The sequence below is a fragment of the Amblyomma mixtum genome, chromosome 3, assembly GCF_055824585.1.
Source record: "Amblyomma mixtum isolate Tamu chromosome 3, ASM5582458v1, whole genome shotgun sequence".
NCBI lineage: Eukaryota > Metazoa > Arthropoda > Arachnida > Ixodida > Ixodidae > Amblyomma > Amblyomma mixtum.
In genome coordinates this window covers 331116413-331142648 of record NC_143014.1, presented here as the reverse complement: position 1 = coordinate 331142648, position 26236 = coordinate 331116413, and the positions used below count along the sequence as shown (strand labels likewise).

The 26236-nt window shown below is 46.9% G+C and overlaps 1 protein-coding gene across 4 annotated transcripts in view; it reads left to right on the top strand.

Moving 5' to 3' along the window:
* The first annotated feature begins 1326 nt into the window (after positions 1 to 1326).
* Positions 1327 to 26236, top strand: part of LOC149355948 (uncharacterized) — a 133051-nt gene continuing 108141 nt past the window's right edge. For 3 of the 4 annotated variants that reach the window (XM_089584048.1, XM_089584047.1, XM_089584050.1), the window contains exons 1-3: positions 1327 to 6995; positions 8228 to 8557; positions 11887 to 12121. In XM_089584048.1, coding sequence (XP_089440174.1) covers positions 3753 to 5684 — 1932 coding nt within the window. In that variant the 5' untranslated portion in view covers positions 1327 to 3752 and the 3' untranslated portion in view covers positions 5685 to 6995; positions 8228 to 8557; positions 11887 to 12121. Of the gene's footprint in view, positions 6996 to 8147; positions 8558 to 11886; positions 12122 to 26236 lie in introns of all 4 variants that reach the window. The other variant, XM_089584051.1, reaches the window with a different exon arrangement.

The window sequence follows — 26236 nt, the reverse complement described above, 5'->3', positions numbered from 1 at the left end:
TAGCTGACGTCTACTTCGAAGGGCTTACCAAACAGACGTGAGATCAGTAATGGACGCCTTGGGAAACTGTCGTCCGTAATAGTTTTCCACGACAATGCGCGTCGTTTCACCGCTGGCTGAATCAAGAAGATTCAGGTTTTTGGTTGGGAGCTTTTTGATCACCCACCCTACCATCCCCAAGTTGCACCTACCTAAATGTTCGGTCTCCCCAACTCGCCATCTTGATTCTGCACCTAGCTACCATTTACTCTGTATGCGCTTACACAGTGGCCTGGTGGACAACGGCTTGAAGGCAACGAGAAACACGAGACCGCCATTGACAACTGGTTAAATTTCCAGGACATCTAGGCAGAGTTAAAGAATCTGGTGCAGCATTACGAAAAGTACTTCCAACATGAACAGTGATTAGGTAGGAAAGTGAAGAAGGGTTGTAGAAAACAAAAACCATCAATTAAAAAAAAAAGGCTCAAGAACGAATATATTTCTTTATTATTTTAATCTTGCGAAAGCAAGATAACCGATGGTCGTTAAGGGTAACGCGCTAGATACGAAGAGAAGGCAAGCGTAGTAGGGCGCTTCATAAAGTTAGGCGGGCGGATGAGATTAAGACGATTGCGGAGATAGGGTGGCCGTAGCTAGCTCAGGATAGGGTTAACTGTAGAGATGTGGGAGAGGTTTTTGTCTTGCAGTGGTCGCAATCAGGCAGGAGGTCACTATGGTGATGATATTTTTTACGACCAAACTGTCGTTATTTTATGAATATCACTCGTATTAACCAGCACACAGCAAGCTTTAAGCCTACCTGAATCTTGCACGGTCGATATCACTTTATACACGATCAATGCCGTTTCTTCAGCTGGTAATATATATGTGCGAAAGTAAAAGCACTGCAATAAATAATAGTTAAGGTAGTGTAGAGGGAATATAAAAAATGGTTATTAAAAAGAAGCATAATTCAAAAAGTTCGGAAATGTTGCCATGGGAATTTCGTTGAAGAATATATGTTCAAAATGCAAGACCCCGAAACAGCAATACAATCACGAAAGTTACAAGCAGTTTCATAATCGAAGCCACAATCAAATGTATGCAGTGAAAGCTTCAAGAAAATCGCTGCAAAAAATTCTCATTCTCATTCTCATTCTTCAGAGGAATCAGTTCACGCAGGCTGTTCCAGACGCCTAATCTGTGTTGCGAAACCGAAACCGAAACAAGACCGCACCAAGTCGGAAGGCAAGACAAGCTAAGCAAGCTGGGAAAGGGAAACAAAGGAGCGCCCCTTGGGGCGGAGTCGTGTCATGTAACCTGAAATAAACGGATGTCGTTTGTACTCGCTGAACGAAGTTGTCTAATTTTAACGAACGCAACATAATATAAACTGGTGCCGAAACCCGGGATATACCCCGAGACCTAACGAAGACGACTACCTGGATGCGACGGCGACGAATAACGAAGAAAAAGCCCATATCTATTCTAAAGCCGCCGCCCAGTGCTACCGAGTGCAGCGACATGGACAGACACAAAGCGAAGCGATCAGCTGTCCAATCACAGGTGCCTCGACTCATAGCTGAAATTGACTCCTGCGTGAAAAGCCGCACGGGCAACGAAAAGGAACTCAGTGTCCTTTTGGCAAGAATGAGCTCTCTGCAGACCCGTCTAAACGAAGCTAACGCCGCTGTCGAGGCGATATTGCCAGCGAAAGAAGCGGAGCAGGACTATACCGAAACCATCGAGTATGACGGCAAGATCGTTACATACATTGCGAAGCTCCAAGCGGAGATTTAAGAAATCCAAGTAAAGAGGCAGCCGAAAGAAGAGCCATCACCAAGCAACGACGCAGGCGCGGCAACCACGACCTGCCAGGTGAAGATTCCAAAATTAGAGCTCGTAAAATTTGACGGCAAAGATGTGTCCTGGCAAGAGTTTTGGGAACAGTACGAGCAAATGATTCACAAGAACGATCGGCTAACGACCTTGGACAAGTTCGCGTACCTAAAATCGGTTGTGACTGGCGTAGCGGCAAGAACGATCAAGGGCTTTCCCCCCACATCGCAGTGCTATGACGACGCCATCTTGCTGCTGAAAAAACCCTTCGGCGGTGAGGACGCCATCGTGCAAGCGCACATGCGAAAGCTCTTGGACCTTGCGCCTGTGCTAAACGCCGAAGACATACGGTCCCTCCGACGGTTGTACGATGCCCTCGTCTCCCACCTCCGCGGGCTGGAGGCGCTCGGCCAGAAACAGGAGACCTACGGCGCGCTCCTCTACCCCGTGGTACAGCGCGCCCTGCCGAAAGAAATATTGCTCGAGTTTCACCGAGCCGTGGCGAGGGAGGAAACCTCCGAAACGTCAACACAGAACACGGAACGAACTGGATCTGCGCTGCGGAGCGACGACGCACCGGGGCAGCCTACAGAAAGAGCTACAAAAGGTACTCCGTCTTTATTAACGAAGTTACTTGACTTTTTGAGGATTGAAGTGCAAAGCCGCGAGAATCTGGTTGCTCAGCAAGGTACTGGCAAGAAGCACCAGGTATCAATGCTGAAGACGTTAAACCCAACTTGGAGTTACAAGAAGAGCATCCGAACGAAATTTAAATCATCAGCTGCTGTACTGCAGCAATCAGCACGAACAGATCATTGTTTTCTTTGCAAGGAAAATAAGCACGAAACCACTGCCTGTCGTTCGGGCATTTCGTTAGAAGAAAAGAAGAAAATGCTACGTTTGGGAAGACGCTGCTTCCGCTGCATGAAACCAAATCACCATTCTAACGAGTGCAGAAGCAGCATTAAATGCGGTAACTGTGTAAGGCGGCATGCGACAGCAATGTGCGACCCAGAATTTACTCATCCGAAAGTCAAATCAAATGCAACCGATGTGACCACAGTCCCAGTGACTTTGCAATCTACAGTGAAAGAAACTCACAAACGAGAAGTACTGCTACAAACGGCAACGGCGTTGTGTGCCGGTGAAACGAAAGCGGTATACTTACGTGCTCTCTTTGACGGCGGAAGCCAACGTTCGTTCATACAAAGCGAGCCTCAGAAAAACTCGGGTGTCGAGTTCTTGGAACAGAAACGTTGAAAGTTGGCGTATTCGGTGGACACCAGTCGGAACGAGACTTCAACAGAGTGCTGGTGTCGCTAACCCCACAGAACAGGAAGATTCAACAGATCGAAGTTCTTGAGACGGACATCATATGCGAACAAAGAATCCCGGTTCCTGAACACAGGATCAAGAAACTACTTGGACCTTTGGCTGCGGCCGACAGGACCTGCGATAACGAAAGAGGTGACATCGACCTCCTCATCGGAGCAGAGCATTACTGGGAATTTGTGACTGGAAGAAGCAAGCAGCTAGACGGAAAACTCCGAGCAGTCGAGACTGCCTTTGGGTGGTGCATTCAAGGACCTGTAGGAGCAAACATGGTTGACTCACAGAGCATGCAAACCATCGCCCTTCGCATATCACTGGCCGAGAGTGATACCATGAACTGCTTAGAACGTTTCTGGACCTAGGAGTCTATCGGAGTCACGGATAACGACGACTGTGTTGGGCAACAGCTACTCGATTCTTTCGAAGACAATATCAGACGTAGTGGATCTCGATACGAGGTAGCCCTTCCCTGGAAGCAAAACATAGATCTAAGTGACAACAAGGAGACTGCGAAAAAACGCCTGTCCGAACTGACAAACCGCCTTCGAAGAAATCCCGAATTACAGGAAGCCTACGACGCAGCCATCAGACAGTATTGCATGGAAGACATAGCTGAGCCAGTAGTAGAAAACGAAGAACAGGGAAAACTGATATACTACATGCCTCATCAGCCGGTGTTCCGAGAAACGAGCAATACAACAAGACTGCGAGTGGTTTTCGATGCTTCTTCGCGTCGACAGAAGTTAAAGTCATTGAATCAAAACCTAGAGAGTGGTCCGAATTTGACAGCCGACCTTGTCGAACTGCTACTGAATTTCAGGAGCAACAGAATCGCCTTGGTGGCAGGTATCGAAAAGGCATTCTTACAAATAGAGATAAGAGAGAACGACAGAGATGCATTGCGCTTTCTGTGGTACCATACGAAGCCAGGTGCGAGTGGACCAGCAGGCGAGGTGGAGACTTTGCGAATGAAGCGAGTTCCTTTTGGAACCACAGCGAGCCCTTTCTTGTTGACAGCAACTCTTCAGCATCACTTGAGGAATATGGAAGAAGAGTATCCGGACACAGCATCACTGCTGGCGCATTCCTTGTATGCGGATGACCTCTTAACGGGAGCAGAAAACGAAGAGGGAGCCCTGAAGATCTATGAAGAAGCTAGGACCATCTTTAGTGCGGCCTCTATGGCACTCCACAAGAGGGCGTCCAACAACGAGGCATTGAACGAACGGTTTGCGACGGATGATTATCAAGCAAGACATTTGGGATACCTCCCAGGGGTCCATAAGGTGTTAGGACTGACGTGGAATCCCAGCACAGATAACCTCACCTTCGCCCCACAGTCTATCGAGCTACCTGAGCCAGGAACAAGTACTAAAAGGTCTGTTCTGAAGACTACAGCAATTCTGTATGGCCCACTTGGATGGCTAGCTCCATTCACAGTCCAGGCAAAGGCTTTATTTCAAGAGCTGTGGAAAAGAAACGTGGAATGGGATGACATCCTACCAGAGGATCTGGACGCAAAATGGATGCGGTGGTGCGAAGAACTAACCGAATTGGAAAGAGTTCAAGTGCAACGCTGCTACAAAGCAGGCACAGTCGAACCTGCCATCAAAACAGTCGTGCACGTATTTGCTGACGCCAGCCCAGTGGCATACGGGGCAGTGGCCTACATCTACGTAACAGATGCGGATGGCATTGCAACTTCGAGCATCCTCATTAGCAAGTCGAGGGTCGCCCCGATCAAGCAACTGACTCTTCCGAGACTCGAATTGATGGCGTGCCTCTTAGCGGCCAGACTGAGTCGATTCATCCAGAAAAGCCTGGAGGAACCACCACAAGTGACACATTTCTGGACAGACTCGGCAATCGCATTGCATTGGATCACGGGAGAGCCCTCGCAATGGAAACAGTTCGTGAGGAATCGCGTAACAGAAATTCAGCTTCTTACCGACACCTCAGCATGGAGACATTTTCCCGGGTCCGATAATCCGCCAGATCTCATGACCAGGGGACCAACAGCTGATCAACTTGTTGAGAGTTCCACCTGGTGGGAAGGAACACCCTGGATGAAGGCGACTGAAAACAATTGGCCACGGTTCTTCTATACACAAAGCAACATTCCGACAGTGGACGAAGAAAAGCGAATTGTGGAAGTCCTTCATACAACAAGCTCCACTGAAGTTCCAAAGCTGTTAGACCCAGATCGATACAGCAGTGCAACAAAACTCTTCCGAGTGACAGCTTGGATATTAAGATATGTCAACAAGCTGCGACATCTGAGCACTGACAAAGGAACTCTGAGGGCAGTTGAACTTGATGATGCCGAGAAATACTGGATACGACAAGCTCAGCGAGAAGACCTGGAGAGGGAAATTGAGTGCGCGAAAAAAGGAGATCGCTCTCCAGCAGACTCTCCTTTGAGGAACACTCCAGTGTTTGTTGACAACGACGGTATTCTTCATATAAGCGGGAGACTTCAACAAAGTGGCAAGCCGTACAACGAACGCCATTCGATTGTACTGTCGAGGTGACATCACCTAGCCGAATTGCTCGTGCGTCAAGCTCATCACCAAGTACTACACGGGGGCGCACGGGATACTTTGGTACAGTTGAGAGAGAAGTACCATGTTCTGCGAGCCCGCAAGCTGATAAAAAGAATCATGAAAGGATGCACAACCTGTCAACGCTACAATGCACGTCCAGCATCGGAAGTGACTGCACCGCTTCCACGTGATCGAGTGACCGAGGCTCAACCCTTTGAGGTCACAGGGGTGGACTTTGCAGGGCCACTTCTATTAAAAGGAGAAAACTCGCTGTACAAATCCTATATTACGCTGTTCACCTGTGCCGTAACACGGACAGTTCACTTAGAGCTTGCGAAAGACATGACAGCGGAGTCGTTCTTGGTGGCCTTCAGACGTTTCATCTCAAGAAGAGTTGTAGTCAGAGTGATCTACAGTGACAATGCGCTTTCCTTCAAGAAAGCCAACCGAGATCTTTGATACCTCTGGAATTCTACCCGGAAACCGGAGGTTCTTGACTACTTTGCAAAGACACGAATGGAATGGAAGTTCATAGTAGAGCGCGCCCCATGGTGGGGTGGCTTTTATGAGCTACTCGTCGGATCAACCAAACCTGCGCTCAAGAAAGTTATCGCTGCCAAGTTTCTGTCTTTCGACGAGCTGGCAACGACCTCGGCCGAAATTGAGGCGGTCTTGAACTCAAGACCTCTAACTCACGTATACGACGGACCGGAAGAACCGGAACCTCTTTGCCCTTCCTTCTTCTTGAAAGGAAGACGCCTCGCGTCGCTGCCTAGCGTGGGAAAAAACGAAGAGGACCAAATCAACATATCCCTTCAGAGACTGTGGACCCGACGCCAGCAGACCACAGAAGCTTTCCGGCGTAGGTGGACCAGAGACTACCTTGAGGAACTGCGAACTGCCGATGGTCTCGCAACTCTAGTCAGGCGAAGAGGGGTCCGAACTGCGCAGCGTGAGATCGTTCCACAGGCCGCATATTCGATTTCCGCGAAGATGGGCACACCGGTGTCAAAATTTTGTCCCGCCCGAAACCGACGAATCGCCCGCTGAAAGGCAGCATCCAGTTCTCGCTAGAGGCGGGATTTTACGCGGATGATTTCATTTTTTCAGTGCACGAGACAGATGATTATGCGTCTTAATTTCGAAGTGCAGCTATGTATAGACGTGGAATTGTTCCGCACATTAATATAGCCACCGGAGATGGCAAAAAGCAACCGTGTGCAAGTCTTTCAAAGCAGCCTATTCGAGTATGGCATGAGACTGGCCCCTTCCACAAAATGCGCCGAGCTACCCAAGAAAGTACGTTTTTCATTCTGGGAGACAAATCATCAACCGGCTTGAAGCCATCCCTCTATTTTTGTAACCTGGGTACATTTCTCACACAAGCTCTCCCTCAGGCGGTGACATCAGGAGGTCCGAAGAAGTATTATTTTCCGCCCGTAAACACACTTCATACAAATAGACACGTAATACCCCTGTCACACTAGCAAATTTAATGTCATTGGAATCAAATGACATTAGCAACTAATGTCATTAATCGACTGCTACAAGGAGACGTGTAATGTCATTAGGCTCGAATGACAATTGCCATCGAATGAGTTAGTGGAACTCATTCGCATTCGATCTCGAACCGAATGCGTACTCTGGACAGCAGATACGCAGCAGGAACAAACGATGCGAAAACATAATGTGCACACTGCCAAACCTAGAAAGTGAATTTATTTAGTTCTGTTAAAAAAAAGTTAATGTTGGTGTGAATCTGTTCACACTATAGGTTGTCGTGGATAGCTTTTACTCTCGGTCTCAGCAGCCTACAGCAGCGGCCGAGCGTGAAGCAGCGTTATTCCCATGACCATCGGTAATTTTGGGATGCGTGATTCTTGGTGGTTGGCGTGCCATGTTCGTTAAGCTCGAAGGTACTTAAAGAAATAATTCAGCAGTTCACCTTTTGGAAGTCATTTCCAAGCTCCGCGCGCCGCCATGTCAGCCATTTTGTTTGTTTACATTTATCGGATTTGTGGCTGACTTTGTATTTGGCTTGCCTTTTGATGGCTAAAGTGGTGCAGAATGGCCGCAAATAATATTTTAAGCTTATAATACGGCACACAAATGTTCTCACTTGCTTTTGGAACACTGCACAACAATTTCAAACACCTTTTATGCGCTCTGATGTCGTTCAGTTGAACCATTTTTTTTTCACTGATCGTCGATGCCATAATTTCGAATGACATTATTTTTTTCCGTGTAGCACTGAAAGAGACCAAATGACAGTGGATGCATCGAATGCGATTAGGTTCGAATGACATTAAATTTGCTAGTGTGACAGGGGCATAAATCTGCGTCTTCGGCCTCCAGCTCGGAGCATCGCTCCACCCGCGCGAGCCACCAAGAACACGAGGCAGACAGCAAAGAAGATTGACTCGAGATTTTCGTTCCAATTTGCTCCTGTAGCTATCAGCAGCTTCGCGGACAGGCGATGAACACCCACTCTACCTACAAGAGACGCGGCCATCCGTTTTTTTTTCACAGAGCGCTGCGATCTGGGCCCGGCTCATCGCCTTGGCACTACGGACGTGGCATCTCCCCCGGTCATGAGCTTTGACCTGCCGCCGTCCGTCATCCAGTGGCCGGCTGGGGCGAAAGGAATGAGCACGCAAACACACGCGTGGTGTGTTCACCCACGCGGCCACAAATCCTCGAGCCTCGCGAAGTGCCTCGTCGTCTCGGTCCGGCAGTTTGCCAGCATGCTGGCCATCGCAAATCCGCGCCAGCTGGAGGGCGGCCGATGCCTTAGCGGGTTGTCACACGGAGGAGCTCCCAGTCTGGATTATCCGCCAGCCGTGTTCCCAGCGACCACCACGGTGAATTACTATCGTATTTCTCAGTTCGGAGTGCGTGAAAGAGATGCTGTTGTCAAGAAGTGCGGTATAGTTTATGTCGTCATGAGCGCGCAGTTTTAGAATGCACTACCGCGTCTGTGAATGAGGCGTGCTTGGTGCTCACTTTGCACTTGGAGGGATTATTGCACAACTCTTAGAGAAAGTACTGGACGGGTGAGATGGCTAAAAAGGCATTTCACTTTTCATGTTGAAGAAAATTCTCCGGGCGCTTACTCATGTCACTGCGAAATTCAGCGACTGCGAGGACGGTAATAAATGCTGACGCTAGTCAAAGTGTTTGGCAATTTTGAGTATCGGTGTGAGATGGCAGTTAGGGTTGGCGACAGTACGCCCGCGCGCGTCATGCATGGTCGATCAACGTTCCATACATTCCAGCGTCCGGCAAGTGTGACATGGAGTGCTGCAGCTGTTGCCTTTCCCCCTCTCTCTTTTATGCCACGCGATCCATCCGGACATAGCGCAGACAACGACGACGCTCTGGAAACGGGAAACGTGACCTTAACAGCTCGAGCTCATGATTTCTGATGCCAAATTTTCTGGTTAGGAAAGCGGTCACCCATCATTAGCTCCCCTTCTCCATACTTACTAACGCCACTGCCTCGTGCTTGCTAAAATTACCTTTAAGAATTCAATGTGGGGTGGTTCTATGCTTCTCCAACTCGTGCAGCATATAGGATCATATAGCGCTCTCTTCATCATACGTAGCAGCGAGCATAGCCGAACTCTCACGATCCCTCTCCTTGCATAAAAGATAACTCGCCTCGCAAGAAAGCCAATTTTTGATATCGCGGTAAATCCAGTAACAGGTAACACACTTTTTCTTCATTAGTATCAGCACTGAAAACTAGAAGTAATATATCTGGAAGGTACAGTATATTAATTAGCCTTTGCAAGGCAACTTAGGATGAGGCCTCCAATGATTGTTCGCCCCGAAGTGTTTTACGAACGGGATAGCGGCTATTCAGCATTATAAATATCCCCTATAGTATTGTGTGGGCGATTTGCCTCTGGGTCACAACCGTTAGAGACGCTAATGTACCGCAAAGAGCGATATTTAATGTGCGCTCTATGGCGACCTTCAGCTCTTCACAACAACCCTGAAGGTATTAGTGGCGACCTCCCGCTACGCCTTCCGGTACACTCAGCCCTGTCAGCCACATCGCCAGCACATGGCTCTGTAATATTTATACCACCTCTGTTATAAAGCTCACGCTCGACAGGCAGTCGCACACGCGTTGTCATTGCGAATCAGACTCTGAACCTAATGGCTTCTTATGCTGAGAATGGCGCCAGTTATGGAGCATGTAGCAGCTTTCCATTCGACGCGATGCCAGAGTCAGGTCTCGCCATGAGCACCTTGTCGCGGGCATATTTCGCTGGTAAGGAAGATTGTTAGCTTGGGGGTGGCCGCTGAAAAATTGTAACATAAAGAGCTCGCGTCTCCACGGCTAAAAGTAAAACGCGCTGAAGTTATCCAAAACATAAAAGAAGACGTCCAAGAAAGGACAACTGGCCGTTTTGTGGCCTCAGGCGAACGAATTTTAGAAAGTGTACGTGTAGCAGCAAAACCATAAGCCGGGGTGCAGACCAGGGTTGTCTGGCCGAATCTGCTCTGGGAAAAGATAGGCGGGATTGGTATGGGAGCCGGATGTTGGCTGTTAGGTTAGGGCTATGAGTCTTAGGGCGGTAATGGGGATCAGGTGGGCTTTTCCAAATAATCGGTTTTTTTCACTTCGCGAGAGGAGTTTGGATGACGCGTTTGACGGCGCAGAGATTAAGAGGGAATTGATTTTATTTACATAAACAAGCAGGATCGAGCGAAGGGTAATTGAAAGGGAAAGAATGAGAGAAAGTGAAATGGCCCAGACGATCTCTTGTTTTCATGACCACGCAAGGGAGCCTGCACTGTCGATAAAATGAAATAGCGAACTTGTCGGCTCGCTGCGTTGTATGGAAAGATTGCATACCAGGACTAGAGGAGTATTACGATTCTTGGCAGAGGTAGGAACACAGCTCTCGAGTAGCGTCTATACCCCACTATTCTGGACAACAACACTTTCGGACAGTAAAGAGTGCTTGAGCCCAATTGTTTCATGTCATGTAAGATTTCACTATAATAATCTATAAAGCCGCAGATATCCGTCAACAGGCTTACATTTTTTTGCTGTAAACGTTTTCGGCATAGTGGAAAGAGTTCCCCATTTTATTTCTGTGGCAGTCTTCACTGCTCGATGCAAGCCACTGAAACACTCTAAAAGAAAATTTTTGATACAAATCGTAAGAGTGGACAATTACTTTGACTATTATGTAGTAGTACCTTTCAGTTTCCAAATATGCAAACTAATATGTCACATATTATTGAACACGCTACATCAACATAAAGGATGATAAATGCGCCAATAATACATCACTTTCGCTGCATAATTTGGAGAAAAAATTTATGCAGTGTTTCGCTTGAGACGTGCTCTCGTGTGGCATTCTATCCCTCTTTTCAGTTTCTTTTTGTCACTGCCTATTTACACTGTCTTTTAAAGGCGATAAAAGTAAGCTGCACGTTCGCGCTTGACCCTTCAACCTAGTCGAATCTGTGTGTATTAATTTTTCGCGCAATTTGTTGTTGATAAAATTAGGAGAAATTGAGGAGGAAGACGGAGACACGGAAATAAATAGCACATGATGTTCGGATGATTAAAACGAGTGCTGTACTGGCACAGTTGGTGTGAAGATGGACTGTGCTTCCGTTAAGCTGAGACTTTCCAGTGTGTGAGGAGGAAATTGGTACTGAGCAGCATTCTTTAAGTTAAAGCTGCCCAGAAATGATCAGAGGAACTGGCGACGAATGCCAAGGCATATTCCGTATTTCGTCGCGCTGCAGCTAACGTGTTATCCTTCAAATAGAAAAAACGGGCACAGAGGAGTGTCTTTTTCACCTTTATGTTCCACTGTTGAAAAAAAATTAATTCAGCAATTGTGAGCTCTCGAACTGTGATAGCTGTTCTGGTCAGGCAGTGAATCACTCAGCTATGCTATCTCTGCTATAGCGCTATAAAGGGGATCCTATTTTTGTTACTTTCTCGTCATGCGCAATATCATCACACCCAACATAAATGTCTAATGGCCAATAAAAAGGTTGCAACGATCACCGCGGTCAGTGCTAAAAAAATGACGCCAGCACGTGCAAGAGCTTCCCGTGGATGGATACCGCGACCATCTTTTCGGATCCAGCTGCGCTTCGCATGTTTTATGAGTCCTTGCCATTCAAGGTTTTTTATTTTATATGCCTGGTACAGAAAACAACTGATGCCGAGCTGACGGTGGTCTGTGGGGCAACGGACCCGTATTGCCCTCCACGCAGCTCCACCCTGTGCTGTGGTGGCTGGCTAATGGGCAGCATGGCAGCGACGGCAGTCGACGCCACGAAGACGCTGGGACCACCGCAGCGTGGAGAGCATCTGGGCGCACCGCTCTGAGGGTCGCAGAGGGCACTCCAGATGGGAGCTCCTGCGGCTTCTGTCATGCGGCGGCGTAAGTGACATCTAGAAGGGGCCTGCGCAATACTCTCTGCGACAGCTTTCCACGCGTAGTGTGAGGAATTAATGCACAGAATAACTAAAGAGTTATTCACAGAGTTATTCTGTTATGCACAGAATAACTGAAGAGCACATCCTTCAGAAGTGATTGAATGCCTCGAAGTAGATATTAGGTGCCCAGAGCACTCTGTAGCCATGTTTTGCCGTTGTTCACGCCAGGCCAGGAGTTGTTTACTGATTTCTTATTTTCGCGCATGTTTATTTATTTATTGTTGATTGATTTATTTTTTCTAATGAGGTGCCGTAAGCGCCTTCAACAGCCTCCATAAAGGGGGGGGGGGGGGGTGTATTTTATATTATCTAGTATTAGGGGCAACACCGTTGACAATGGACGGGCAGGCTGAAGTGTTATTGAAGAAACTCTTCGTTGGGCTGACTTGAACAATAAATAGTTGAACTCTGCGACAGCGATAGCAACAAATGTACGCCGCGGTCGTCAAACACAACCACCACCTGCCTCAGCTGCCCTTAGTTTAAAGCTCACGATGAACATTCCAGAAAAGGCGCTGCAATCACCTAATCTCGAATAGCGTTGGAGTAGTGGCGCGCGGCCGCCATGATTCCACATAAATCTGGTTTCATCTGGCCTCACGAAATGATGATGCCGCGTGCCGGCAGCTTTAGAGCATAACAAAAGTGACATAGCAATGCTTCGCGCCAATATGAACTGGAAACCCACGCACCTTACCAGAAAAGTGAATACCCGACAAAATGATGAAATGTAACAAAAGCGTGCACACCAGTTTGCGGAGGAAAAGGTATATTAAAAATTTCAGAAACGTAACTTAAAGGAACATTAGCTTACCCCGGTATAAACCATTACACTGTCTTCACAACGTGCACTTTAATAAGAGATTTGCACTTCCGGTATTAAGAACAGGATGCATTCGAATAAAGAGGAACACATATAACCATTTAGATCGAACGGAGAACAAGAAGTAAAGAAGAAACAGATACCTGAGGCAACAGAAATAGCTTCAAGGTAAACAAACTAAGCTAAAAGCGATGCAAATTTACACGCGGAATAGAGTAACAGGCACGTATCCTGTTACGTATCCCCTTATTCTCACCCCCATTCCCTTCGGAGTGCACCTACCGAAAATAAAAAGCCTCGCTACGACCCTGGCGCCCAAGTCGCCTGCGCTTCAGCATGTCTCCCTCACAGTGCATTAAACTTCGCTCCGACATAGGCGTGGCTTGTTAGAAATTTGGCCGCAGTAAGGAGAAAAATATCCTTCCTTTATAAGATTGTGCCTTTTATTAGCTGTCTTCTGCTTTCGTCTTCATCAGGGCAGTTGCTGGCGTGATGTTTAAAGCCGCGAAGCGTTCAGACACTTTGTTGAGCGGTGAGCGCGCCTTCCTTACGTACATGTCCTACGAGGTCATTCCACGATTGCCCGATCTATTTCTTAAAGGTTATGCGTACACAAAGTGGAGTAACAGCTGGCCACACCTTGCCGCGCGCCGTTAACCGCCGAAATGTATAATGCTTGTGTTTCACAAATGATTTCTAAGTTCTGTGCGGTCGTTGGCTTCCACCTATATATGCTTGAAGATATGTATTCTCGCAGACTACTTAACGCCTGTGCTGAGAGTGATTAGTGAAATTGAGCCCCTCAAACAAGCACCACGCCGACGACTCTTCCCGCGCCTTCACGACGACTTGCAAATACTACGTAAGTAAGAAGGGTCATGACATGGTGTAATAATAAATCGTGCTTTTACGTTGGAGCCACCTGCCGCCACATTGCTATGCGCAATTTCAAAAGAACTAGGGCTCTACGCGCGCACTGGAGTTAGAAAGTGTACTTAGAAGTAGTCAGCTGTAGGCCCCTCCCCCTGGCCGCGGCGGCCATATTGAAGCAGCCTGAATGACGTAATTACCCGACAGCGCCGTCGTCTGGCGCAAAACTGCGCGCGCGCACTGTCTGTGCGGAGCACAGCGCCCGCCTACCGGAGTCCGGCCGTGCCGTGCCACGTGGTAGTCGAGTTGCCGAGACCGGGCAGAAGCTAGACAGAAAAGGGAAGGGCACAGGCCTTTGTTCCCTTTGTCCGGCGGTCAAGCGGTGCGGGCCGGGCTCTATCATTTTACTTTCCTTTTAGACAGCCCACCCTAACATATGTCCGGCGGTCGAGTGCCGGGCTGGGCAACATTTTTTTTTCTTTTTCTCTGCCCACACTAATATACGTCCCCTGGTCGTGGGGTGCGGTTATAGTGGCGTTTTGGGGCACCGCATCGTGTAACTTTCCCCCTTCACCCCTCCGCGTCCTATACCGACCGAACAAGCCACCGCACTACGCTCAGTATGCGCAATGCGCAGTTTGTTATTTGTTATTTATTTATTTACCACCACAATATACATGGTGACAGGGTGCCCATAGTAAAAGCGGCCTCTTGGACCGCTTGACTGGGCCATGGACACACAGCTGCGAACTTTGGCAACAAAACCGTGGCACACTTTCAAACTAAATACAATATTGCAAAAAAAAAACCGCGACAGGTACTTCCCGCAAGAAAAACAAAACGAGAAACAAAGCAATGAAGAGTGCAATACAGTCAATTCGGTTTACAGATTCAATGCAGTATCTGTAAATAAAACATATGATAAAAGCTTTCTGTGTGAGGTGGTTTTTAGGTCAATGTCATTGACACAAAGAGCATTTAGTAGACGCGGTAATATGTTTTCAAGTGTTTGACAGCCATATGTTGTTCTGTATGTTTTAATGTGCCATTGATCGACGTTTCTTGTGTTGTGTACTTTATAGCTTACTTCAATGTTGGAGAGTTCATGAAGGTAGGACGTGTGATTAATAATTTCGCGCTTCAGTGCGTGGCTGAGGCGAAAGGTGTACAATTTAGTTAACGGGAGTATTTTGTATTTATAAAAAAGTTCTTGTGTATGGAATGTTCTAGGAACATTTTCAATTATTCTGATACAATGTTTCTGTAATACGAGTAGGTTATTGATGTTTTCTTGCGAAGTTTTTCCCCACACTAAATTACAGTAATTGAGGCGAGAACTAAAGAGTGAATGATATATGGCCAGCAATGCTCTTGTTGGCAGTAGTTGGCGATATCTGCAAATTAAACCAATAATTTGCGACAGTTTGCTGGCAATAAAATAGGCATGGTCATCCCAAGTCATTTTTTCATTAAATACAACGCCCAGTGTTTTAAATGTAGGTACTATATCTACATGAGCATTATTGAAGCAAATGTCTTTTACAAGTGTAACTTTCTTATTTTTTGCTCTAAAAATAACTGCTTTTGTTTTCGCGACATTTACCTGTAAACCATTTTTTTTTGTCCAGTCATATAAATTTCAGAGGGTAGAATTCACTGCATCTATTAAAGTATCTACTTGAGTTCCTGAAAAAAATATACTGGTATCGTCAGCATATATTATGTACTTTGCAGGGGCGATTTGCACAATATCATTAATAAAAATATTGAAAAAGACTCAGTATGCTTCCCTGGGGAACACCGCGGTGAAGTGATTCTATTTCCGATATATACCCATTATTACTGACAGCTTGTCTGCGATTACTCAAGTAAGACTGTACAAGGGATCCTGCGTGACCTCGGAAACCGTAGCGGTGAAGTTTGCGGATTAGTAATGCATGATTCAACAAATCAAACGCTTTTGTAAAGTCTATGAAAATGCCGATGACTATTTTATTTTGATCAAGGTGTTTTAATATCTACTCTTTTTGAGCTAGTAATGCGTGCTCTGTAGAACGGAGCTTACGAAATCCATACTGTGAGTCAGTTATTATATTTTGTTTCTCCTCGAACTTTGCGAAACGTTTGTGAATTAGCTTTTCAAGTGGTTTAGAAAATACTGGTAGCACAGAGGTGGGTCTATAATTGCCGAAGTCATTTTTGTCGCCTTTTTTGTATGACAGACACACGTGCAATCTGCATTTTAGATGGAAAGATAGCATTAGCAATGGACAAATTAAAAATATGTGTGAGGCATGGAAGCAGGACATCAAGGGCAAACTTGATGGGTTTTAGTTGCATCCCGTCAATGTCTATACTTGTGGTATTGTTCAGCTCCTGGAAAACATGCAGTACCTCACCTTCTTCAAGAGCGCCGAGAAATATTGTTTCACTGCTCAAAGGGATGTTGCGAAGGTCGTTATGCACATATGGCGGGATTGAAAGATTAACGAAATGCTGGTTGAATTTGTTTACTAACTGTTGTCCTGATATCTCAACCCCATTTTGCTTGATAACATTAGTATCATTGCGAGTATTACTAAAAGCGAAAAGATTGCTTAATTTTTTCCACATTATCTCCGTCTTATCTCCTGCAGAACCAAACTGGTTAACTTAGTAAGCGTTTCTTGCTCGCTCAAGTTCTTTGTTCAGGCGGTTTCGGTATATTTTGAAAGTCTGCAGTTCATTGATCTCTTTTGATTTGATGAATTTGTGATAGAGTTTGTGCTTCTTATTAATTTTATTTTTCAGGTCAGGTGTGATCCATGGTTTACGGGTGTGATGACTGCGCTTTGTCGTTCTTACAGGAAAGCTTTCTTGGTAAACACTCTTGACGATGTCTAAAAAATGTTCGTATGCTTTGTTCGGGTCCGTCTCGTGAAGCACACTAGTCCAATGGACATCTGTCAACGTGCCTCTGAATTTAAGGAGGTTGTCGCTGTTTATAACCTGAAAACACTGCTTTGAATTCTTGAACTTATTTTTTCTGTGTTTTATACAGAGAAATATGGGCAAGTGGTCACTGAGGTCAGAAATAATAATCCCAGCTTTGAGATTGTCAGTTTCAAAATTTGTGATGAACACATCTACTAATGACGAGCAGGTAGGTGTAATTCGCGTTGGTGAATTAATTACATTGCAAAATCCGTTTACTTTTAACAAAAGGTCTAGATTTTTAGTGTGACTATCTGGCACTAATAAGTTAATATTTATATCACCACCAAACAGCAGCCTTAAACAGTTATCATTAGCATGAGAAAGCAATGATTCAAGAAAACTAAAGAAATTCGAAGTACAACCTTGAGGGGGCCGATAACAAAGAACAAAAATCACATTTTCGACACGAGTGGACAAAATTTCATAATCACATGTAGAAATAGTGAACATGGGTAGTAACTCGGGTTGCCATGCCTTCTCAAACAAAACACAAACACCGCCACCGCGGCGGAAGACACGGTTTAAAAAGAAAGTCCGGTAGCTGTCTAACCGAGGGACGTCTATTTCACTCGTACACCAGGTTTCAGAAATCATAATGACATCAAAAGAATCATTGCAACATTGAAGTAAAGCTGATAGCTGCGATTCCTTGTTTCTTATTGACCGAGCATTAACATGGAGACATTTTAAGTGCTTTGAAAACGTGTAGCCGATATGGCCTCTAAACTCACCCGGAAGAATGTACGGGGTGGTAGAATGACGTACAGTACCAGCCATGCGATGGGAATACAACCTTAGGTTAGCCGATCGAGTTCAGACGCTTTAGTGACGTGAATGGCTGACATGCCATCAGACTTCCTTAGCAATACCTTGCCATTTGTGTGCCACACACACTTGTGATCGTGTACTTTTGCCCAATCCTTGACAGTTTTCAAGAGTTCCCTATTTCTTCTAGTCAGGTTTTCGAGCACATGCACTCCGTCGCCAGCAGCGATCAGTTTCTTTCGATTCATCCACCACATGTCCCTGACGCCTTGCCTAGCGAACCGGCAGATAACGCCCGGAATTTTATCGCGCCTTGCTGGCAAGCGATGGAGTGCATCTACATCTTGGTTACTAAGGAGTGGCACTACAAGTTTTTCGGCGATAGCGTTCAGTTTGCCCAAAAGATCTTCGCTGTCCGTTTCCTGAATTCCATGAAATTCTAAGTTTGCTCGCCGATGTCGCCATTCCAGTTCATCGATCTGGCTTTCAAGTGATTCCACACTTTTCTCTTTCGCCTCAAGTCTGTCCACTCTAATCCTGATTTCCTTTATTTCTCGTTCATTTTGTTCAGTGCGCCGAAGCAAGTCAGACATCTGATCAGACATGAACTGCACGGCATCCTCAATGCCATCGACTGTTTCTTTCAATGGCATTAAGATGTTAAGTTTTTGGTCGAGAGCAAGCACGCGACCATCTGCTTATGTCGTCATGAACCGCCGGCGTGCCAATATTAGCTGCATGCCATATGGTTTAGGAGAAACATTAAAAGTTCAATAATAAGTTAGTCTGTGCACCAGATGAGCCCATATTTTGCCCAGTTGTATCGAGATGCATTTCGAACAACATGCAATAAACAGATTTAGTGGGCAAAAGTGAATCAAGACCCCTTTTAGCGGCAACTTAGGCGCTTTGGTGTGCCTCCGCGGATTTTACTGATTTTACAAGATGAGTTCCGCGTAGTTTTCTGGTAATTTTTGACAAATTTCGCAGCGAGCTCACGTTTTTGCTGCTGCAGAAATGAATTTTAAAATTTTCCATTTCGTGCCCTCAATCGGAGCAACTTCTATGGGCAACCATGTGTGTGTGACGTCACAGGTTGACACGCTCGTCGATATTCGCTCTGCACGTTTGCTGGACCATGTTTCGCGCTAATTATCCCCCCCCCCCCCTCTAAAAAAATGAGCAAAGGTTCTCAAAACGCATGTGTGTGTTCGTAGTTATTAGCGTCCCTGCAGCAGAGGGTGGCCGGGACCCCATCTGGGCAGCCTGCACGAGCTGCATCTTTCTGTGCGTTACCATTAGCACATGGCGGATAGTGTTCCTTGTTCGCTTCATTTCTTGTGTGGTCCCTATCTAATTTTCGAGCTACAAAATGTCGTAATGCCAGAACCCTGATATAAATGCTCCCAAAAATGTCGAGAACTGTTCTGCTAAGGAATTTTTGTTTTATTGGCCATATTTCTTTCGCTGCTTCTTTAAACCATCGCTTGTTCAACGCAAGAAATCGTTCTTGAGGAAGAATGCAAAACTTGTCCTAACAAAACTCTTCAAACACTATGGATTATACAATCCTGCTTAGTTGCAGCGTAAAGACTTGGGCAGCACCACCTCTCATTGACCATGGTTAGACCATAGTATCTTTGATGTCGCCATCTGAACTGCTAAGCAGTGGTAACTAGTCAAGAACCGGGGCTACGGTGCTGCATAGTTTTGATTTTTCCTGAATTGATTGTTACGCTATTTTCAGCTTCCTGAAATTTTCTATACTAACTCCCGCTTTCGCACAACGTGTAACCTTAACAAGCCTGCAAAACGCTAAGTACTGGCAGGGACACAAGCAACTCCGACGTTTGACACCAAAGAAGCGTTATTCTACTTGACAGCCTTATTTTTCTGTGCAGGGCGCACTAGGGAAGCTGCCTGACCACCCTGGGAGATTGAGAAGGTTCCGGAACTTTCTTGAAGGGTGGCGGCACCGTTTTTGTATATTTTCCTTTGAGAAATTTTCCGTGAAAGGTTCCGCAGATAACCTATTAAAAATGAGGACAGACTTTGACTTTGCACTATTTCGCATGACTACAGTCACATTTTGTAAGCAAGAAGTCACTGTGCTACAGTTCATATGCATTATCTTTGAAGGTGCTCTAAAGAGAAATCTAAACTCATCTTTTTACCGCGGAAACTCAATCTACACATTGCGAGTATTCTTATAAGCTACAAATTATTGTCCTCTGTTGCCGATTTTCCTAATTTAAATCGGATTAAACGTCCCGGCTCCTGCATTTGTTTTTAATTCACCGCTGGAGGTAGCACCAGTCAACTAACGCGTGGAGTGCCTTTCGGGTAGTCGCGTGGAGGTTTCCCTTTCACATTTTTTTCTTAAGTTTCCGTAAATAAATAGATCCAGTCAGAGACCATATAGCTGCAAATTATGCCGAAGGAAACAAAAAATAAAAATATGCCTGCATTCTTTGCTTGCGCCGATTGCTACGTATCACTCCGCCGAAGGGAGAGCGGCAAGCCGCCACGGAACTCCTTGAAAGGTTGGTTGAGTCGTCCTTACCGTCAGTGGTGAGTTTAAAAAAATGCCGGAGCCTGGACGTTGAATCCGATTTAAAATAAGGAAATCGACCGCACAGGACCCCAATTCGAAATTTCTAAGAATGCCTGGAACGTGTATAAGGAGTTCCTGCGGTAAAAAGAAGAGAAAACCGGGAGATAGCGCAACTATGCCGAATGTTGAAAGGCATCAAGTTTTCAATCTCTGAAAAGCCGATGAACTGACCCGACAGTTAATCTTGTGCCGCCATAAAAGTCATCACATAAAAAAAAATGGTATTGTGCATGCAGCGTGGTACTGATGAACAAGGCAGATATCCTGAATACGAACCGGCACTACAAAGAGCACCTTCATTGTACGGATACTTTAGATGCATCTGCATCGATTAAGACCGAGAGTTTCGGATTACAAATCTTATTTAATGCAGTAAGTAGACGTACCCGCCACGGTGGCTAATGGTTGAGGCGCTCGTCTACTGAGCCGGATATCCCAGATTGAAACCCAGCCGCGGCGGCCGCCTTTCGATTGAGGCGAAACGCGAAAGGCGCCCGTGTGCATTGCGATGGCAGTGCACGCTAAAGATTGCCAGGTGGCCGGAATTATTCCAGAGACCTCCACTACGGCACCTCTTTCTCTCTTACTTTCACTCCATCTTTCATCTCTTCCCTCAGGGCATGGTTCAGGTGTCCACGGAGATGTGAGACAGATACTGCACCATTTCCTTTCCATATAAACCTGTTTTCAATCTCCAGCTTTCAAGTATATGCTGTGAGCTCGGAGGTGAAAATCTGAATGCTGCTAGCGATGTCGCCCTGCCTCTTATACGCTATTTCTCAAAGGAACCGGTGCTTATCTTCAATAAACTGAACATCTCCGCTTGGATACGACCGCACACTCGACCGCGCACAACGAAAAAAGAGGTACAAGGCTTGTGTCATGTGCGTATTCTTCGTGAGAGCGGTGACACCGTGTACTCCAGGAGAGACAAGCGTACTTTCAAACCACATGATATTTCAATAATTACTCAAAGAAATTCCGAAAACAAGCGTATCGCACCCACAAAGCCTCCATGATTACATTTTGAATCATGCAAAAAAGTTTACAGAGAACCGACGGAACTTCGATTTTCTGACCCTTTAGAATTATCCTAGTCCTACACTTGCTGTCCCCTGGACATGAATTTTTTTCATTGCACAGTTTTAATTTGGCCCGAAAACAGCTAAGCGCCTACTGCTGCCGCAATGAATAGTACTCAGGCTTTCGTACCTCCTTCGCGAGATCGGCACAAGCGGTTTTCGCTCCATTTGCGCACCTTGCCCCCATTAGATGCGCCGCTTATTAGCAACTGGCGTGTACAGGGTGCCTGGGTTTCCCCCGCCGCCGCGTAGGCATCTTGATGTCCACTACATGAATCGCCGTTCGCCCGCACGCCGAGAACGGGGTCATGAAAACGCCTTTATTTCCAGGCGGATAAAAAAAAAAACCTAATGCCGTCAGTTATCTCTGTGCGATAACCTAAATAGTCATCATCTGACCTCTATGGCAAGAACGTTCTTTCAAATGCACAGAGAATAAAGCAGGGCGTATGCGCATTCCTCAAGAAGACTGAAAGTTATGAAGTAGTGCCGTATAATCTGAGACTGAAATACCTGTCTTGAGCGCCGCGTTTTCGTGTGGTGACTACATCGTGAGCTGGGCGCGCTACGCTAAAGGTTTTAATGCTTGAAGAGAGGAGAGAGAGGGATTATTCTTAATTTAGAAAGACATAGGAACATTACAGGGATCATGACGGCAAAAATAGGCCGTCGAGTGAGGCTGCGCCGAGAGCACACAGGAGGATACAGCCAGCTAATAATTCAGAACGCGCGCTCGACAGGGACTTGAGGACGTGGCGGCAGAGAAGGTGGGAAGAACAGAGAAGGCTGGACATGGCGGAATTGAGTGCTAGATGTGCTTTCAGCTTGTATAAACGCGTCTGTCGTGAACGTGGTGGATCGTGTGCTAGGAATGCGGCGGGTCGTGTGCGGCTAAATGTTGCTTGTGTCATGAAATTGCGTCATACCCATGTCCGTCAGATCGATCTATCGATCGCTCGAATATTTGATGCACACCCAATTTTCAGCTAAATTTCCGTCAACGCTTCGCGACAATGCGTTTGCACCTGTGCATTACACCGGGTATGTATAACCATCAAGATATATGTCTAGACTCATTTAGATAGCCATAAAGAGCATAAATGTTTTTGGAAGCTTACGCTCATAAGCCCTTACCACAGCTATCATAAGCCATAGATTTTTTGACGCAGACACCATTTAGAACAAAACAGAGATGCCGCATTGACTCGATTCCAAAGGTCCGTCGAATTTGCATATTAACGGAAATGGAAAAGCATAATTTTTGCAGGAGCCTCAGGCGGTGCTCACACGTTTTTTTTTGCGTTATTCCGTCGTTCCTCTCTTGGCGGATCTGCTTGACGGGTGTCGCGGCGCGCGCACCACGAGGTAACAGCCAAGCAACGTACAGACTGGTGCTTTTTGGTTCATATCATCCTCGTTATAGCGCTGTTAGTGTCAATTCTTGTTCAGCATCCTTGTCCTGTGAAGCGCAATACCTCGGTAACAAAGGTTTCTTATATTTATCCGTTGATAAGTCGTGACGCGGTTATATTATTAATTTGCATTGTCTCCCAATTTTGTTTTCTTGTAGTCTTAAGTGCTATGTTGTATTATTTATCTACTTGTGTAAATACTTCGTCGTTTTGTGTCAAAGTAGCCTTCCCTGAACTTCTTACTTAATCCTACATCAATACACGTGCTTCAAGGCTGATCGGCCCAACTTTTAGTGGACCTACAAACCTGGTTTTAAGAACGAGGTTCAGTACAAGTACAGTCTTTGTCAAAACTTTAGAGCCCAGGGGGTTTGCTTCTAATTCTCGCAGTGGGACTCCTATATCATTCGTAGAAGTCCTACCCATTGTAGGAGGAAGGACCTGGAAGCTTCTTACCTTCAGAAAATTTCGAGCGCTGGAGATGCATTACGAACCAGACAATGCGGTTCAGAAAAAAACCACCTGGGCTCCAAACTTTTGACAAAGGCTGTACGTTCAATAGCCTTTGCCAAGGGCTTAAAACAGGATGCTAGAATAAAAATTAGGTGCGGTTCAACTCCTCTTAAACGTGGTTTGAGACAAAAAGCAATGGCATATCGGGCAACTATACACGGCATGGCGTCTGTAACGTTGAGTGCGTTCCGGGCACAGGATAGGCAGCGCGCCCACCCTGCCACACTGGCAGGTGGCAGTTAAAGTTCGATCGAGAGAGTTTTCTCGCCCAGTTAACGCTGCGGCCTATTGCTGCAGTGCCACGTGTTTGCCACAACGTTAACGCATGTAGTCCACATCTCTCTATCTCTCTCTCTCTCTCAGCACCCCATGTACCTCATAGCGCGATTCAGGCCTCGACTGACCCAGGGAGCCAGTTACGACCACTTACTTTCATTGAAACTACAGTGAACGTTTAACGAATTCGAATCGAAGCGAAAGCATGGATTTGTGCTGCGCAGAAGAACGGTGAGCAGGCAGTGCCGCGGGATAGGGCGGACGGAAGTTGATGGACGACGCTCTCCAATGCACAGCGCGGGATTGTGGTGCAGTCTAACACTAGCCGTGTTGGCTGCGGCGATAACCTAGTTTTTTTGTTTTCTTTTGGTCTCGCTGAGCGGCCCTTAAAGGAGCTCAGTTCGCGCAGCCACGGGTTCGACTCCCAGTCATGGATACTGATTCAATTTCGTTTTCTCTTTTTCATGGTTCGACCTCTAACTCAGCTGAAGGTCAAAACTAGGCTGCCGCCGATCGAAGCACGAGGTCCCATATTGAAGCTTTTGCTTCAATATTGACAGTAATCGTCAAAGTAAACCTGCTCTCTACTTGCAGTTAAAACGGAGGCTTGTGAAATGGGTGCTGCTACGCGCGCATGATAATGACACTGTGCATGTTTCAACGCCCCAATGCGACCACAGAAGGGCACTTAATCACGCACAGCCTTTAAAATGGGGAACGTGGCTGTTTCAGAGAAGGAAGAATTGAAAAAGCGGAAGAAAAAAATGGTGGGGACACTTAAGTTCCGCCTGAAGGCCGATTCACACGACGGGCCGTTTGCCCGTGGCCCGCGCCACGTGTTCATGCGTCAACAATATGAGACTCGCGCTGTCGGCCCACGGACCGGTCAGGGAAGGAAGCTCAGGTGCCTCTCCCCTCGCGGGAATAAGCGGCGGCCCGCGAAGGTGCGTGCGCTGCCTCTGGCAACTGGGCTAGGAAGACAGCCCACACAGAAAGGGCCACACTCTTTCTGCAGGACTTCCTGTGCAGTTGAATAAAGTTTTTCTGCCATTAAATCGCACAGTCATGGGTGGAGAGGAAAAACCAGTTCGACCAGCGTTGTCGAACTAGTGTCGAACCGAGCAGCGCATCGTCTGCTCTTTTGGTCGTCGCATCCGCTGGACGTCATCGCATCGCAGGCCAGTTTTTAGTGGCGTACGAACACGTAATGCGCGGACCGCGGGCGAACGGACCGTCGTGTGAATCGGCCTTTAAGGGTAGGGTGCGATAGCGTAATGGAATCATTGCCATATCGGTAGAATGTCGTTCTCTACTTTACATATACTCATGTGAGTCTTCATACTTCTCCTGGCGCAGTGGTGCAACGGATAAGCGATGCGCCACTGCCGTGCGATGGCAGTGTGCTCTCAGCGGTGGGCGTTGTGGCCCAGGTTGATCTTCTCGAACGACCAAGCACTAATTTAACAGCCACCTGTCACGGTGGGCAGTTTGCTCACTCTCCGGTAGGCAGCTTCTGAAGACACTGCAAGGCAATGTTACCTAGGTGGCCCACCTGCATCTTAGAATGCCCTCTGGGGAACATTTGTCAGAGCCGTGCCCGTAATTTGTTGGTCCCAACACACACGCATGACTGTCTGGGTAAGGGGCCTTTACTCTGCCGCTGTAAAATATAGTACGTAGACCACACCACCGTCAAAACGACGGACACCGACATAGATAACAGACAGACAGACAGACAGACAGACAGACGGACGGACGGACGGACGGACGGACGGACGGACGGACGGACGGACGGACGGACGGACAGACGGACAGACGGACAGACGGACAGACAGACAGACAGACAGACAGACAGACAGACAGACAGACAGACAGACAGACAGACAGACAGACAGACAGACAGACAGACAGACAGACAGACGGACGGACGGACGGACGGACGGACGGACGGACGGACGGACGGACGGACGGACGGACGGACGGAGACAGACAGACAGACGGAGACAGACAGACGGAGACAGACAGACGGAGACAGACAGACGGAGACAGACAGACAGACAGACAGACAGACAGACAGACAGACAGACAGAGACACACAGACAGACAGAGACAGACAGACAGAGACAGACAGACAGACAGACAGACAGACAGACAGACAGAGACAGACAGACAGACAGAGACAGACAGAGACAGACAGAGACAGACAGACAGACAGAGACAGACAGACAGACAGAGACAGACAGAGACAGACAGACAGACAGAGACAGACAGACAGACAGACAGAGACAGACAGAGACAGACAGAGACAGACAGAGACAGACAGAGACAGACAGACAGACAGAGACAGACAGAGACAGACAGAGACAGACAGACAGACAGAGACAGACAGACAGAGACAGACAGACAGACAGAGACAGACAGACAGACAGACAGACAGACAGAGACAGACAGAGACAGACAGACAGACAGAGACAGACAGACAGACAGACAGAGACAGACAGACAGACAGAGACAGACAGACAGACAGAGACAGACAGACAGACAGAGACAGACAGACAGACAGACAGACAGACAGAAAGTTGGGGCAACCAAAAAGAAGGGAAAATATTAGACCCTGCTTCAGACGGCCAAGCACACAGACTTGCAGCAATGGCTACAGGTAGAGCATCCGCCTCACTTGCATGAGGGCCGGGGTTTGAATCAGGGTGCAGCGCAATTCTCCATCTGA